Source organism: Sphaeramia orbicularis, chromosome 18, assembly GCF_902148855.1.
Source record: "Sphaeramia orbicularis chromosome 18, fSphaOr1.1, whole genome shotgun sequence".
Taxonomy (NCBI): domain Eukaryota; kingdom Metazoa; phylum Chordata; class Actinopteri; order Kurtiformes; family Apogonidae; genus Sphaeramia; species Sphaeramia orbicularis.
Window position 1 is genome coordinate 24,075,944 of NC_043974.1, and position 17,748 is coordinate 24,093,691.

A 17,748-nucleotide genomic window follows, 5' to 3' on the forward strand; every position below is an offset into this window, starting at 1 on the left:
TATTTGAACTGGTAAAATAATCGTGAAGAGAACAGGAGACTAGATTAGGAGAATATTAATTTGAACAGGAGAATAGCATTTTACTGGTTGCTTAAATGCATCTGAAATTGTAATAAAAGGTGTTTGATACTTGAGGACAAAAAAGAAAAAAATCATTACAAAATAAATTAGCTTTGTAACCCCTATTTGATATTATGTACTTTTTTCAGTCCTCTATAAACAAGATTTTTCTTACAATAGCTGCAAAACTAACAATAACACTATATAAAACCAAGGCTAAAACTAGCCTGTTCCTCAAAATAAGACTAAAGTGAAATTTGTGAAAAAAAAAAAAAAAAAAAAGTAAAAAAAAAAAAAATAATAATAAAAATAAATAAATAGATAAATAAATAATGAACACATACACCACTTCACAGCTCAAATAAAGACTAGAAGACAGTGTTTTTGTCAGAACTTGCCATATTTTATAGTAAGGTACATACATTTACATTTCAGCCATCTTTGTGCTCACAGTAAGGGGGACAATACGTCTACAGTAAACATTATGTGGCTCACGTCTCTTCAGAGTTAACATCCATCCATCCATACACACTTCAGGCAAGCACACACCTCAGTCGCACACGCGCACACACACACACACACACACACACACACACACACACACACAAATCCATCCACATAACTGTCCCCAATGCACTCAGTCTGTTCCAGTCTTTTGTCAAACCACCTAATTTAGGCTTTCTCATACTTAAGTAATGATATATGAAATACCACTTATACTTACAAAACATGTTCAACAAATAAAATAGTACAAAACGAAAACTCAAATAAAAAACAATCTACATTTTTTTTTTTTATGAATAAAACTGTTATTATAAAATAAGTTTTAATAATCCACATTTTTTTCAGCATTGTCAGATGTGGTTCATTCTGTTTTTCATACAATGGACTAAGTTACTATTTATAGGAGGAAGAGCCAAGGAAAGAGGAGAAGAAAAGAAGGAGGAGGAAAAGAAGAGTAATAGCAACATTTAAGACATTCTGCACTGCACACGGTTACCGTGACAATTAGTTGTTGCCATGGAGATGATGTTGCATGTTTCCAGGTGATTTTAAGTGGCAGTCTTTGGAATCATTTAAAGCTACGGGGTTCCATGTGTCATGCCCCACCCTCTCCACTGAACCCCAATAACTTCAAATATAAGTGATTGAATGATTGACTGAATGATGGCATCACTTCAAATGACTCTCCCAAAACATTTAAGTCCCAGCCCCCTCCCCACCTTTCCCCACCCTCACTCAAAGTCCAACGGTTCCCAGATAGGATGTTAAATCCCACTCGTTCTATTTCTTTTGTGATTGGATCGGACTAGAGATGGACAGATTCCACCTTCTAATCCTCCGACATGGCGTGCCACTTGGCGATCTGCCGACGTGGGTGGTCGCAGATCTCCCTCCAGTGTTCTCCTGGGGTGCCTGCCGATGATGTGCCCAGCACCAGGCGTCCGAGGACAGTGTTGGAGCTGCGTGAGTTGCCTGTGTCTGAGTCCATCAGCAGCAGCTCCACGCTGGTGTCCCTCAGGCCCTCGTCGGAGGGCAGGTCAAAGACAAAGAGCTCGTTGAAGACTGGGTTGGGGGAGCACTTCTTCACATGGGTCTTCTTCTTACATACACGCTTCTTTCCATGGTACAAGTTGACCTTAACGTAAGGATCTAAAGTGGAAAGATGACAGAAGAAGGTGAAAAAGATGAAAGTAAGGACAGAAGAAAAATAACATAGTAGCTATCCATCCCAGCAGCGATCGCAGCAGAGTGGCATATCATTCCTTATCCAGATCAATACAGAGATCGATAGAGAGGAAATGATGGATGTTAGTGATGAGGACAAAAGAGGTTGGCTGTGTAAACACTTTGTGTGTGTATGTATGTGTGCTTGTCACTAAAGTGCTTTCTATCACATCCTGATCAGATTACTTTAGTGCAGTGGCAGTGTCATTATGGCAGCTATCTCTGCATTCAAAGTAGTGTGGTCTGTGTGGCAGGAAGAGGAAAAATGATTCATCTATCTATTGTTTTGTGGAGTATTTGAGTGTGTGTATGTGTGTGTGTGTGTGTGTGTGTGTGTATGTGTATATGTGTGTTAGGAGCCCTGAGGTTAAGTACCTGTAGGTCCGTTGTTGTCAGTCTTAGGCAGGTGGCGAGCTTTGAGGACAACCACAGTCAGAGTATTGGTGGTGGACTGGTAACACAGGGACAGCAGTAACTCGCCTCGGCCTGAGGACTTCTGTACAGAAACAACAGTAATGGTGAGAGGTGATTTAAGACAATCTAGAAGAAAATAACAAAATAAAAAGGTCAGGCAAGGAAAGATGACAGGTATGGCACCCAAACATATAGCAGTGTTGGGGAGACTTAAACTACATGTAGTTGAACTATGTAGTTAAACTACATTTTGCTGTAACTTGCTGGTAGTTAAACTACATTCATATTTTGTGTAGTTCAAGTACTTTTTGGGTAATTTTTTTTTTAGTTTAACTACTAAGTTTACAAACTACAATTTTGGGCAACAACATAAAATTAAGTGTCTTTTTTAGATTTATTTTTTTGTAATATAAATTGTATTTCACCATTGAAAGCAAGACACTCTTTTCTGTGTCTCTTTTTCTTTCATCCTGAAATGCTTTGAAGCCATGATCATGTCATGACATGACAGCCAACACTGCCTCTGACTGGCTTGCCCTGGCACCACTCGAATGCTTCACAGATGTGTGATCATTACTAACGCCGTGTGGTCGACACCACCATGAACAACCCTCCCACCAACGGTACCCCCGATAGCGACGTGCTGCCCCAACCATGGCCATATTTTGTTTCATATTCACTCCATGTACATTATCAATTTAACACTGAAAATAAAAAGTAGTTCATAAAACTACTTTTTCTAGCCATAGTTTTACAGACTACATTTCTTCAGGGGTAGAAATGTACTTTGTCTGAACTTCTATCATGCTGAACTACTTGTAGTTTTACAAGCTACGCTTGCAAAGTAGCTTCGCCAACACTGTTTATAAACAGGCTACGTAGAGACTGAATAAGTATTTTCCATAATATCTAGTAGTCAATACTGGAAAACACATGTTATGTAAAATTTCTTGTTGAATAAATATCTTCTATCAAGACGGTGAAAAAACATGCAGCTGCTTGTACTGTAAATGGTGTCAGTGCTCAAAGTTAATCTGCTGTTAACAACATAATCATCACCTGCCTATGGTGTGCATTTCTCGTGGCATAAATAGCAAAAATGTGTTTCTGAGAAACACCCTCATCTGCTCCACGTCGTTGCTCTCACTGTATTAATGTTCTGTAATTTGTGATGCACATACACATCCCTGTCTGTGCCCACACCCCAGAGAGTTGATTCCTTCAGTGCTGTGATCGCACCTAGTCGGACCTCACACTTCTGCTCATGGTTGCCATGGAAACGAATAATTTAGAGATAACTTCTATGCCTGACCTCATGTTTGAGCTTCCGTAAATACAGATGTGATAGAGTATGCATGAATGCATTTCTGTATCACTTATCACAGTATTTACTACAGATAAGAGAAAGTGACAAACTATTTTTTTTTTTTTGAGAATTTATTCTGTTCTATTCTACTGTTGTTTTCACCATCGTATTCTCTGAGAAAAGAGCCAGGTTGATCTCCTTGCTGCCTGCGACATATTGATTTCATGAACTGCTGTGTGCTCACACATGCATAAGCGCATACACAACCAAAGCAGTTAGAAAAAATCTGTGCCACGCAGACAAAGGCAGCCACCACCCTTTTAGAAAAGCACTGCATGTCACCAGTATCAGTCTGATTTTGAGAGAATTCAACCACAAATCCTCAGGAGCTTGTGTAGCACATGCACTATATGGTGTCTGGCTGCAATGCTGTCTATTTATTGTTATTTTCTGATCTTCAATGCCTTATTGACAATCTGCAGGTGTAAATATGTCTGTTACACAACCAGGACAAAATCCTTTTGCTTTTATTTGATTGATTTGCCATGCTAATGCAGAAAACAGCTACTGACAATGTCTTCTTAGACATAAACAACCTACAATTGGAGCTGATACACAGAGGGGCACTGTCGGTTTTTTCCCCACTTGGTAACTTCTTACAAAATGTTCCTGGAATATCCAAATGGAAAATAACATGAAGTTCTAAAACTACATTTCAATTGATTGGATACAAACAGGGTTAGGTGACCTAGACCCTCTCTGCAGCTGAGATTTATAAGATTTGTCTCTCCTGCTGGGACCCAAATGATAAAATATGATAAATCTCAGCACGGAGAGAGCCAGTACAACAAGAAATATAATCCTCTGAATGATAAAAATATAGGAGCGTTGCTGAGCCAGGAGGAGGAACCTCTTAGATTTCTGAGAACCTGATTCACATTTCCCAGCACTGCTCTGCTCGAGTACTCTATCACAGAGATCTGTTCAGATATCACAGATAGCTTACATTCCTCCTGGGAAGGTACAAATGTTCATGAACATATCTATTCCCACCAGGTATGCACAGTACTTTGATTTTACCTCCGTGGAGTAAAATATCAGCCCACAAATTTATAACTGAACCAATATCATCTGACATTGCACCTGAGAATGTACAACCATGCCATCTAGTACCATTCTAAAGAGCAGAACTAAATCAGACCACAGACATGTGATGTGGAAATAGACATTGCATTCACTGTATCCTTTAAATTCAACCATAATTGCATGTAATTTAGCCAAACCCTTTGCATTAATCTACAATAAGACCAGTGAATTAAATATTGGGTAAGGTTGTGACATTACCACAGTCGAATGAGAAAGCCCAAATCTCAACAACAAGACTAAACTACTGCAAATGGACTGTAGTGCATCTGTGGTCCCCACAGGTTCCAGGAAGAGCCAGTATGGGCCAGACCACAGATCCATAATGGTGTGGTGTGTATATCCATCCATCTAATCAATATCATATTGCCTTTCCTATTGGCGATCTTAGCATGACAGTACAGTTCATTGATCCTCCGGAGATCCAGCAATGCATTTTGTCCTCTGTAGTAGACAAGAGTTTTAGAGCTTTATATAAAAAAGAAAAAAAATTGTCCACTGCAAAGGACATTCCATAAATAAATAAATAAATAAATACTGTGTCCGAGAAAACTGTTGCATCATGCTGTTTCCAATCAAGGCAATTAATTAATGTAAAAACACCAAAACTTTTGCTACTGGGTCTCAGGATTTTTGTCCTCTGTATGGGACTAGAGTTTCACAGCTTTATTGGGAAAAAAAAAAAAAAAAAAAACGCTGTCTACTGCAAAGGACATTCCATAAAAATTTTAAAAATGCATCTGAAAAAACTGTTGCATTGTGTTGTCTCCAATAAAGGCAATTATTTAATGTAAAAAAAACAAAACTTGTACTTTCCTGGGTCTCAGGAGGTTAAATCCCATGTATCAAATGCAAAATAAAATTTGCTCTTAGATTATTGCATATTACATTTCCCTTCATTGTGCACTAGTAGGTATACTAGTGGTCAATAAAGTTCTTAACTATTTTGTGAAACATATTAAGGATAAAAACTGGCATATTTTATACTTCAGAATCATGATGCCAAAACCATAAGACTGTGACATAACTTAATTTATCAAAGACATTCAATATCAATTTAAACATGTATACTGGTGCAAATTCAATCTCTCAAGCTCTCTCAATGAGGGATGCATTCCCTATCTGATAACTAATTTGACTTTCAGTGTTTTTGTCATCACCACATTAAAAAGGTTAAAGTCAAATGTATTCATCAGCAAAATATCAGTTTCATTCTAATTTGAAACTATGTTTCAGCTAATTAGTTTAATGACTCAAAATTTTCAGAAAATTACAGATTTGCATTTAGAAGAGGTTGAGAAATCATTATTGTTTAATTATTAAATGGCTTTCAGGATGATTATATTACACAAGATTACACACTGATTAATACTGTAAGAGTGGCAGCACATCATTTTATGTTAGAACATTTACCTAAACTGCACTACTGTGCTTTTAGGGACCAGTGATAGTGCCACACATGAGGAAACGATGACTCATTTTTGGAACAATTTCAAGATGTCAGGCATGTCATGAAATTAGATACATAGTAGGTACAGAGAATTATCGGCTGCAAAATAAATGAAACTTGATTCTCTTTTCTGTGTGGTTGCAGCTCTTACCTTGACATTCCTCTTGATGATCTCTCGGCTCATCAGGACACGCCCCTCTGTCAAATCGATCCCGGACAAGGGAACAAGGGTCTCTCCGATGACCTCATCCCGGGAGAATCTATCAAAGCTCAGCACCATGAAGTGAAGGGCCAGCTCTGACACTCTGGCCAGTGGAATCCCATAGAAGCTGAAGGTTTCATCAAAGGCAGGGTCCAGGGTCTTCCTCAGGACTCTAGTCTTCACCCGATGCTTTTTCTCTGGCAACAAGGTCAGCTTAATGTAGGGGTCAGAGGTCAGTGACTGCTCATCAGTGGGACTCAGGCCATGGGCTTCCTAGATCAAAGAGTCAGAACACTCAGTCAAGGGTGTGTGAAGCATGTACTGTTGAAATAAATGAAATAAGTGATGAAACACAGCCACACAAACAACAAACACACACCTTAATATGGACAATGAAAGCCTTCCTCTCCGGCTGGTACTCCAGGGAGAAGTGCAGGGTCCCGAGACCGCCATCCCTCTCCTCTCCTTGAGGCTTGTCCACAGCAGGGGTGGGGGCCTGGCTGGAAAGGGTGCTGGAAGGTGAGGGGAGGTCACGACGGTCCATCACACCCGGTTGGGTAAACCCTGCATGGGGTGAGGGCAGCTCCAGCTCTGGGGAGCTGCGCACTTTCTGGTGGTGGTGATGAAAGGGTTTGGTGGTGATGTTGCCATTGAGATCCCGTTTCTCCAGGTCCAGATGCAGAGCTGGTCTGGAACCATTTGGACTGGATGCCAGTTTGCCGGTGCCATTTGGAGTCAGTGGTGACGCAATGTGGCAGTTTCCATTAACATCAGTTTTACTGCTGTCATTAGTTGTCGTGGCAGCAGGAGCAGCAAATTTCTTCTTGCCACTGAGACTCTCTGGGTAGATGTCGACCCCTTTGAGCATGTGCACAAACTTGTAGGGAGGCGTCTTCTGGGATTTGGTGTTTTTGCGCTGGCAACAAATCCACGCAAAGGCTGACACAGTGAAGACAAGGCCGAACACACTCACCACAGCAACACCCACTGGTACTGCCACTATGAAGGGCAACAGACAGACAAAGAAGAAAGAAAGAAAGAATTCATTCTCTTAAGTCTCTTCTCAGACTTCAACAAATGGAACATATATACACAAATGTTGTTGCATATCTGCCATACAGTAAAAAAAAAAAGTTCCCTCAACCTCAACAGATTTTAGTGTTGCCTTACAACACCTGAATCCATTTTCTGTGTTTGATGACTAGAACAGGCAGCACTTCTGACTCAGAGAAAGACGAAAACAACAATCTGTCCAACCCCGAAGTGTCATCATTACCAGGTTCATATTCCAAACAGACTGGATACAGAATCACAACAGGAAGCAGCTGGCAAAAGCATCGACGTGAAAAATACAGAACGTCATTAAGCAACTCGTTGAATTGTTGATGAGTCAGAAGCAGAGCTCAGAAATGTTTTAAAATGAAGGTCTATGCATTAAAACATGAGACATGGAGAGAACTACACAATTTTCTGTATATTCTTGTGACAAAAAAACCCTCTCCTCTTAAGCTTTTGCTCTTTTTTCCAAGTTGTAAGAGACTTATTCTGCCTGGTGGTGTTTTCCACCTCCTTTATTTCAAAAAGATCATTACGGAGACAAACGATAACGATGTTTTTCACAGACATGCTTCAACTTATTGTTTCATCCAGCTGAACTATGACTCAACAACAATCATGCTGCTTTTTCATGCAGTCAAAGTTAATAGGTTTATTTCAATGGAGGAAATGCAGACCATTTCCTGCTGTTAAGAGGGCGGCCCAGTGGAAAAGCACTCAGGTTAACAGCTGTACAAAAACACAGAGGGGTGGGGGTGGGCTGTGATCATTCATGTAACAGTATGGTCATGCACTTGTCTTTTGAATCAGTTTCAACAACCTGCTGTGGTTCACATGTATGTTTTCATGTTTCTCCTGTTGATTCTAATGTTGAAAATGCCACTTTTCTGAACAATAGATCTTTGTATTATTTGTCTCCTTGCTAAGGCTATGTTGATGCCTGTAAAAGTGAACATGCATGTATAAACGTATAAATACATGTAAAGTGTATATTTTGTTTGTAAGATTGTGTTGATGTAATAGTTCGGAGTCAAAGGAGGTAACTTCCAAATAGAATTACCTGTCGGTGATAGTAAAATGATAATAATAATAATAATAATAATAATAATAATAATAATAATAATGATAACAACAACAACAACAATAATAATAATAATGATGATAATAATAATACTAATAATAATAATAATAATAATAATAATAATAATAATAATAATAATAATAATAATAATGACTTCCATATAAAATCACCCATTGGTATAATAATCTCATCTCAGATTTTGCACATGTACAAACTGATTTCTGTGTTTTCGTGTTTTCATGCATTAATATTTTAGTCTGGAGTCATGGGTGGAGCGGTATTCTACTCGACAGCAACTAACAGATGGATGTGGCAACGGGAGGGCGATGCTGGAGCCGCTGAAGCGAAAAAAAAAAATAGAAAAACAAACAAACAAACAGGTGTTTCCCAAACGTCGGGAAGTCATATCGAGAATTAAATGCACTTAATCATAGAAGACAGCGTCATTGGGTTTCGCCCTAAGGCTTAGATGCAAAATGGAGGCTGGAAGGCGTATATATCTTTAATCCAAACCCAAGAGAATTCGTTTTTTTCTATGTCTGCAAATTATTTTTGATGGCAGAGAGTCAAAATTTAGGTGAAATTTAAAGCGAAAAATGAGTACATGTGACTTTTTTCGCCGATGAGTCACCTGTTTCGACTAAGTGGGAATTAAAAAACTAAGGATGCCACCTCTAGTATCTTGAATCAGTGTATGTTTGTGTATTTTGAGGTGGACTTACCGATCTGAGCCCCTTCCTCCACCACTGGAGCCATGGTCGCTGTCCAAGGTGCTGAAACGGTCCTCTAGCTTTTTTTCCCCGATTTCTCTTTTCCACCACAAACTCGCGCTCCTCTTATCGCTATATCCCCGCTATATCTCAGCTGTGATTACCCTGGATAATGTACGAGGTTTTGTATGTGTTCAATAATTCACAAAGCAGCCTCGTTTTCCCGGAGAAAAAGGATAGGATGCTGTGTACTCGCCCTGACGCTGTTACTCTGTGATGCGTGAGCGTGTCTCAGAGGCGGCAACACCCCGATTCTCTCTCTCTTCCTTACTCCCTCTATCTCCTTATTTGTCTTGCTCTCTCATCCTCGGTTCCTTCCCTCCCCCCTTCTTCCCTCCTCCCACCGTGCCGGTAACGCTGAGCTCATCAGTGCTGACGCAGTAGTGACGGAGGCTGGCTGATATCAGGACCCCCGGTGAAGGAGCACAACAGGGCTGCCAATCCCACTGATAGATTATAAAGGAAGGGGCTGTCTACTCTAAATCTATGTCTTTACAGTGTGTTTATGTGGATATTTCAGAACTTCGGATAAGACGTGATCACTGCCAGTTATTCAAATGTATGTGACTTTGCACTATATGAACAAAACATCGTGTCTATACCTTCTAGGACATGCCATTCCTATTAATAGGAAATATTATCATGTAAAAATGTTCAAGTTAGTCATAAATAATCAACCCATTAAATGTCAAATCTGCCATCCAACATCTCCAGTATATGTATCAGGCATAATATATTTCTGTTTATAGGGTTTTTAACTTCTTTAATCTTCTATTAACTAGTCTTAGTCCACAGGTTTATATATATATATTTTTTTAGCTTGTATGAGAATCATTCCCATCTCTCTTATCTTTTATGTCCAGACTGGTGGAACTTGGAGCACTTTTACTGTATTGCAGTCACAGAAAAAAATATTAGACCATCAAAAGTCATCAAACACAATGGTTATGGAATCGAGTACTAACTCCTGTGTGTATCATGAGACTAAAACAGACAGAAAAGAAAACATGGAATGCCTAAAAGCACTGTTTTTGTCAGTACAGTGCCATAGATATTGATGGAAGAACTTAAGTGAGTTTGATTATTATCAAGAAAATCTTGGAAAATGTCTAGATATCAGCTCTGAAATTAAACTCTTATGAGCTATTTTTGTTGTTATCATGATATTTGTCCAAACAAATGTACCTTTAGTTGTACCAGGCCTTAAAATGAACAAGGAAGCAAACCAATCTACCTACATGTATGAATAAAATAACCTGAACCAGACTAAGGCAATGACTAACACCACCTAAACACCTAATTTCTGGAGTTTCCCCTGTATTATATCACTCTGGTCTAGAATTTTTTGAAACACCTTCTAGTATTTGTGCTAAAATATAACCAGATAAAGGAATTGCACTTTTTGCACCAGTAAATCCTAACACATCAGAAGCTGCTCCAAAGTGGGATGCCACAGCGTTTAGATCATTACTGTCAGGGTCAAATCTGGAAAACCACTACTGTACTGGAAATGACTAAAAAGCATAAAAGTTTAAATACTCTTTGAGGGCTTCATTCCATTAATGTTAAATACGGAAGCCCTTCCTTTCTTTTTTTGAACAAACTTTTGTATCTTCCAGAAATTAAACATGGGCTTCCTGGATTTGTATTCCAATCCCTCTTGAATTTTTTTTCTTGGCTTGTTTTTGTTGTTATATGATTGATTATATACAGGACTTAGTACATTCTGTAAAGTTGTTTGGTTGGTGAATTCATTACCATGGTTTGACAAGGAATGCATGAGATGGATAAGATTTAATCTAAAAAAAAAACCAAAAAACATCAAATCAGATTTGTAAAGTCTGATTTTTCTTCCCAGTCAAGACTTATCAGAGAAATTAGACAGTTACTTGTGGTTTAAAATGATTATTTATGGTCTGAAAATAATAAATATTTCATAAATATTGAGAGAATATAGAAAAAAAATAGTGATAAATGTGTTTAAAAAATCAACAAGAATTTTGAAAGATATCTGTGTGAAGTACACATCGAGTATGACTGTACACAACAGTGTAGCTCTGTTATGTTTGTGTCTCATCTGTCTACAGTTATGTAAAAATGTATATAGCCTACAGAGTTGTGTTACTTACTACTATTATTATTTTTATATTGTTTGTATTTTGCACTATCTTTATGCATGCACATTTTTTTCTTGCTCTTCTATTTTGTTGCTGCCCTGACCAGTGAATTTCTCTGTTGTGGGATCAATAGAGTCTCATCTAATCTAATCTAATCTAATCTTGAAATAAAATGAGTTATCGTAATCATGTTTGTTGCGATATAAAATATACTATGACATTTGTAATTATGGTTTTGTAGCCCAGCCTCTGAAAAGACCTGGATTCAATGTGTCCCAATATTTCTTTCCATGTAGTTTATAATGTCGTTAACAAGCATTACATGAATCCAATGGATACATGAAGACATACATTTATAACATATATTAAATATTCATACAAAATATAAAGTGAGACTACAATAAATTAGACAGTGGGTAATTTTAATTTTAAGTATTATGCTTACATAAATACCATATATTTAAACATTTGATTACATTTGAAGTAACATCAGTAGAATAAAATCTAATTAGATAATACCAAGTAAACATTATTGTAGAAAAATAACTAATTTTACTCCTTAGTAAAGTCACTGATGTCAATCACGTCTTCAATTTCCCACTGAATTCCTGCCTCTTTTAAAATCATATTTGATAAACAAATAAAATATAACTAACCTGAGCCCAAAGTCATTTAAAGTTGGACCCCGACAGCGGTGGTAGAAATATGATTGTCCAAAAACAAAAGGTAGAGGTTGGTCGAGGTGGTGAGGGGTCAAAGGACAAAAGGCTGCAGCAGGGTTAGAGGAACACTGATGGAAGGACACACAAAGATCCAACAAAAAAAAAAGGGCTGGAGAACACTCAGGACTGCACAGTGGAATCATCTGGAGAGCGGGAGAGGCCAGGCTGATGCAGGGAATGGCAGCCACGCCCCCTCACACACCTCCAGGGTAAACACAACAGAAAGGGGAGGGGTAAGGAGAAGAAAACCAGTAAAGACACACCCACCAAATGATCACATGATAGATGGATTACACTGGTCAACAACAAATTTATTGTTTATGTTTCTTTGAGCTGATTTAGGATCATTTGGTGTGCTGAATCCAAAAATCACATTAATTTTGCTCAATCAGGTCAACTTTCTGAACTATGCTACATATTGGCTTTTTAACATTTTTGCTTACATTTATGGGCATTTTCACATCATATGATACAAAATTCTTTCATATTTCTTGCAATAAACGAGTTCTGAAGATTTTACTTTTGCCAATTTATGATTAATGTTTTTTTTAATATTACAGGTGAATGAAATGGCTTCAACTAGAAGATCTTGCAAAAATAAGCCTGACGTATTCTGCTACATCTGCGGTGAATACACCATTGTACCTAACAGGAATCAAGTGATCAAATGATTTTTTTTTTCTTAAAACCTATTTTGGGTGAGAACTATATAAAAAAAAATCAACTGATAAAGTCACAAAAATGTAATCAATTTTGTGAGAAGATCAAATTTTTCAAAATCAAATTAGCAAAAAAACCTGACCTAATTGAGAAAAACAGATGTCATTTTTGGATTTAGCGGTGCAAAATGGTCCTAATTCAGTTGAAAAAACCTAGACAACTTGCAAAAAACATTTTTTTGTAACCCAGTGTTATCAAAAGCTGTTGTTTTATTAAAAACAAAAAAAGGCTAACACATGGTTTGTATACATTGCATTCATTTATTATTATCTATTTATACATTTATGCAGATCTTATGATGAGAAATTTTAGTGGAAATAAATCATGTGTGGAAATGAAGTGGCACTTGGTTAAAAGTAAATTACTTTTGGGAAACATGTAGTAAATGTAGGCCTAACAAAATGTCAGAAAAATATTTCACAAATTTCAGTTTATTTATCAAGCTAAATTTTGTTTTCTGTTATGTAAATTAGTTAGGCTTCAATAAGCACAACTTATTGAAATGTTTCTTTTAAAAACTGAATTTTAATTAATATTTTACAGCATGTTTTTTTGTTCCCCATAAGCTTGTAAAACTGCCAATAGCCTTATTTTATTATTATTTTTTTTATGTATGCATACATTCTCTGGAAATATCATGATATCAGCCTCATATATTCTGTTCTATGGGCACCACTGTAGTACTGCTACTAGTGTGTGGGTACTCATCATTCACATACACTAGTACTTTAAACAATAATAATTATGGTTTAGATTTATATAGCGCTTGTATGGTCACCCAAAGCGCTTTACATTATTGATCCATTATTCATTCACTCACACATTCACACTCTGGTGGTGGTAAACTACACTTGTATCAACAGCTGCCCTGGGGCAGACTGACAGAAGCGTGACTGCCAATTTGCGCCAACCGAATATTCATACACATTCATACACCAGTGTGAGTGGCACTGGAGGCAAGGAGAGTGAAGTGTCTTGCCCAAGGACACAACGGACTGACTAGGACAGAGCGGGATTTGAACCGCCAACCCCTCGGTTATTGGATGACCCACTCTACCATCTGAGCCCCACTACTACAGGAACTGGTGTATGTGTATTCATAGTAGATGTTCATTTTTTGTAAATTTTGTCAAAGAGCTTGAAGAATTTTAATGGAGAGACTGATGAAACCAAATCATGATCATTAGAATACATCCTGTAACTGTATGATAGCTTTTTTGTATCATATTTTTCATGTGAAAATACGTGCAAACAGTATGTAGCCTCTAAAATCTTCAGTCTTGGATAGTGCTTGAATATTGCCGTTGTTTTTAACCTGAGCTACACTGGAATTCTACATTAGACTGATTAGTCACCAAATTCCCTCTGAAGTCAGAACAGATTTAATTTTATACGGTCCAACATTGACCTCTGGTGTTTATTGTAAATACTGCATTTTCTGAAATGGAAAAACAATCTGCAGTGTCATTTACTACCTGAGGGATAAAGTACAATCAGATGGTTACTGTAGAATTCTCTTTATAATGAGCTGAAGGACTGTAAAAACATATTCCAACTGAAAAAATTGTATAAAGACAGAACAATGAGATTATATGAACAGTTATAAGTTTTTACATTTTGCTTCGTATTTGTTTTGCACCTTGTGAGATATTTATTTACTTACTTTGGTCTGGTATCATAATTGTTTTGTATAATTTCTTCAGGTATACATTTAGCTTTATTTTGTTTGCTTTGTACTTCCTGGATATGTATTTTTGCACTTGGTTTTGTATTCATTTTGTATTATTTTTGGATATATTTTGTTTGGTTTGTCTGACTTTATATAGTATGACTTTAATTCTAGTTGTGTATAGCTAACTGTTAAGGCTATTGTTATTTAAAAAATATAAGATTTACTTCATCCTGCTCCTTTTCAACCATGGGTGTGTACATGTTTGTTCACATGATGATTATTGAATGTCTGCTAATGAAATGCATATCCATGAATGAAATAAATGAAAAAATAAAATAAAATAAAATAAAATAAAATAAAATAAAAAAAAACGCTAAAGAAATTAAAGAAAAATATCAACATCAGACACTTTTACTTTGTCTGATTTAAATATTCTCTTACATGTACGGTTCGAACTGCATATATATATATATATATATATCTACATAACATCTGGACCCCCTGGATGTGACACCCATAGATACATCTGTGGTGACACCAACATCTGCAGAGTCTTTTCACAGCAGTATTATTCAGCAGTTTCAACACATCACTATAGTTCAGTAGTTTGGTTGAGTTAATATTCAAACATTCCAGCAGTAACTCGTGGTAAACCCATGAAATAGGTGTCACCTTGGCAACAGGAGGTGGCCAAACTGGTTTCAGTCAGTTGGGTGGTGCTGGGGTTCACACTTGACTGATAATGCTGTTCCAGTAGTGCCGAATGATGAACGGTAAATGACGGTATGACCTTTTGTACTGCTTTTGGGTCATAAAGGTAGTCAGGATGGGTGTTACCATCTGATAAACTAATAAACTGATGACTAACCATGGTTCTGCTCCAGGGTTAGTTTTCCTAGAGGGTCATTTGATAGAAGCACCATACACATTTCCAAGACCAGAAGCTGATGTAACCATGCTGTAATTTTTATGACACCAGCTCCACCTCTGAGTTTTCTGCTTTAAATGGCCCATGTGTCGGTGGTGTAGTGTGGTATCGATATATGGATACTCACACACTACTCACTTGAGGAACAAGATTCAGGATGAGTATGATGGAAGGTTGTTTCTCTGTGAAAGAAATCAACTCATGGAACAACTTAAATGATGAAACAAAGGCAATTAAATTAAATAATACATTTAAAAAGATAATCAAATCCAAAGATGAAATGGATAGTTTATTTAGATTTTTGTATTATTGTTATGAAATGGACAGAGTTATTTTTGTTTTTGATATGTGTATTATTGTTATGAAATGGATAAAGTTTGTTTTGGTTATGTATATTTCTGCTAAGAAATGGATATGTATTTTGATTTGTGTATTACTGTTATGAAACAGATAGTTTATTTTAGTTTTTAATAAGTGTATTATTGTCATGAAATGGACAGTTTATTTTTGTTTTTAATGTGTATTATTGTCGTGAAATGGACAGAGTTTGTTTTTGTTTTTGATATGTGTATCATTGTTATGAAATGGAAAGAGTTTATTTTTGTTTTTAATATGTGTATTATTGTCATGAAATGTACAGAGTTTATTTTTGTTTTTGATATGTGTGTTATTGTTATGAAATTGATAAAGTTTATTTTTGATATGTATATTACTGCTAAGAATTTGATAGTTTATTTTTGATTTGTGTATTACTGTTATGAAATGTACAGATTTTATTTTTGTTTTTGATATTTGTATTATTGTCATGAAATGGAAAGAGTTTATTTTAGTTTTTAATATGTGTATTATTGTCATGAAAGGGACAGAGTGTATTTTAGTTTTTAATATGTGTATTATTGTCATGAAATGGACAGTGTTTATTCTTGTTTTTAATATGTGTATTATTGTCATGAAAGGGACCGAGTGTATTTTAGTTTTTAATATGTGTTTTATTGTCATGAAATGGACAGAGTTTATTTTTGTTTTTAATATGTGTATTTTTGTCATGAAATGGACAGATTTTATTTTAGTTTTTAATATGTGTATTATTGTCATGACTTGGACAGAGTTTATTTTTGTTTTTGATACAGGTTTTACTACTGCTACGAAAAGGACAGAGTTTATTTTGATGTGAAATGCTGATGCAAAATGGATAGCGTCTATCCTCAATATGTATAGCATTTTTGTGTTTTGTGCTTAGTCAGAATTTTCTCTGATATGTGTATGATTTTTGAGTTACTTATGGGATCTGACATGGGAATTTAGGGTAGGTAGGGGTAAGGACAGGGTAAGGGGACGGGAAATTATAAATTAAACTTCATTCTGCTCCTTTTCAAATGTTTTCCGTTCCTTTTATATAAATCTTTTTGTGGTTTAGTTTTAATGTTATATTCAAAACAAACAAACAATAATGCTAATAAAGTATCCCTTACTAGGGTCGCGGGGGGTGCTGGACTTTATCCCAGCTACCTATGGGCGAAGGAGGGGTACACCCTGCACAAGTCACCAGTTCATTGCAGGGCTGATATATAGAGATGAACAACCAGTCACTCTTCAATTAATATTTATGTTAATTATTTATTATTTATGTTTTTCTAAATTTATTTAATTGCTTAGATATGGCTGTTATGGAAAAAATATTACTCTACTAATTCGTCTTCAATAAAGAAGGATAAGTTCAAACGTTCAGTGTCAAAGAAATCCCTTTATTTGGAGCTCCATAGAAAGAGATATCACTCAGACAAAAGACTGAGACGGTCTGCACCCAAAAATACAAATCACACTGTAGTCTTCTGTCTCCCATGAGAAAATTATGATGTGTCGAAAGTGTTTTGGTTAGTGTCAGGAACTTAGAGATAAGACCCCTGTGAGAAATGTTGGTTTGGCCTTCTACTCTGGACAAAACACAAAAGAGGTCAAAACTGCTCTATAATACACAGTGACAGGAATATATCTGAAAAAGAGTTAGAAGCCTATATGATATATGAAATATATGAAAATATATATGAATATAAGTAATTTTGCCATTACATGGCCACCAAAGGTTATGCACATAAAGCTGTTAAATGGACAGTATTTGTCATGTGAGATGTCTTTTAAGTGTAGCATTTGAAGTCTTTTTAAAAATCACAGAATGTATCTGTAACTTTTTTGCATTTCCATTACGTAAAAGTACCTGGAATCTGGTACTCAGTACTATTAGTCAAAAGTACCAGTCAGCTAAAAAGTTGTTATTAAAGCTAATACAAACAACAGTAACTGATTTCTATATTTTCTTAATGCACTTAAATGAAGAGAAAGCACTGCTGTCATATAGAAACACATCTAGATACAATTACG

The 17,748-nt window shown here is 36.4% G+C and overlaps 1 protein-coding gene across 1 annotated transcript; it reads right to left on the reverse strand.

Annotated features, from left to right (window-relative positions):
- Positions 1–447: 447 nt before the first annotated feature.
- Positions 448–9,492, reverse strand: LOC115438818 (synaptotagmin-4-like). Its single transcript, XM_030162658.1, has 5 exons — positions 9,163–9,492; positions 6,683–7,302; positions 6,253–6,576; positions 2,164–2,284; positions 448–1,713 (listed from the first exon to the last, which is right to left on the reverse strand). Exons 1-5 carry the CDS (start codon positions 9,194–9,196, stop codon positions 1,394–1,396), a joined length of 1,419 nt encoding a protein of 472 aa, XP_030018518.1. The 5' UTR covers positions 9,197–9,492; the 3' UTR covers positions 448–1,393.
- Between the last annotated feature and the right edge of the window lie 8,256 nt (positions 9,493–17,748).

Coding starts and splice junctions, on each gene's coding strand:
- LOC115438818 (XM_030162658.1), bottom strand. CDS start 9,196: ATGGCTCCAGTGGTGGAGGAAGGGGCTCAGATCG. Junction 7,303..9,162: donor GGAGGAAGGGGCTCAGATCG/GTAAGTCCACCT, acceptor TGCCCTTCATAG/TGGCAGTACCAGTGGGTGTT. Junction 6,577..6,682: donor CTTTCATTGTCCATATTAAG/GTGTGTGTTTGT, acceptor TCTTTGATCTAG/GAAGCCCATGGCCTGAGTCC.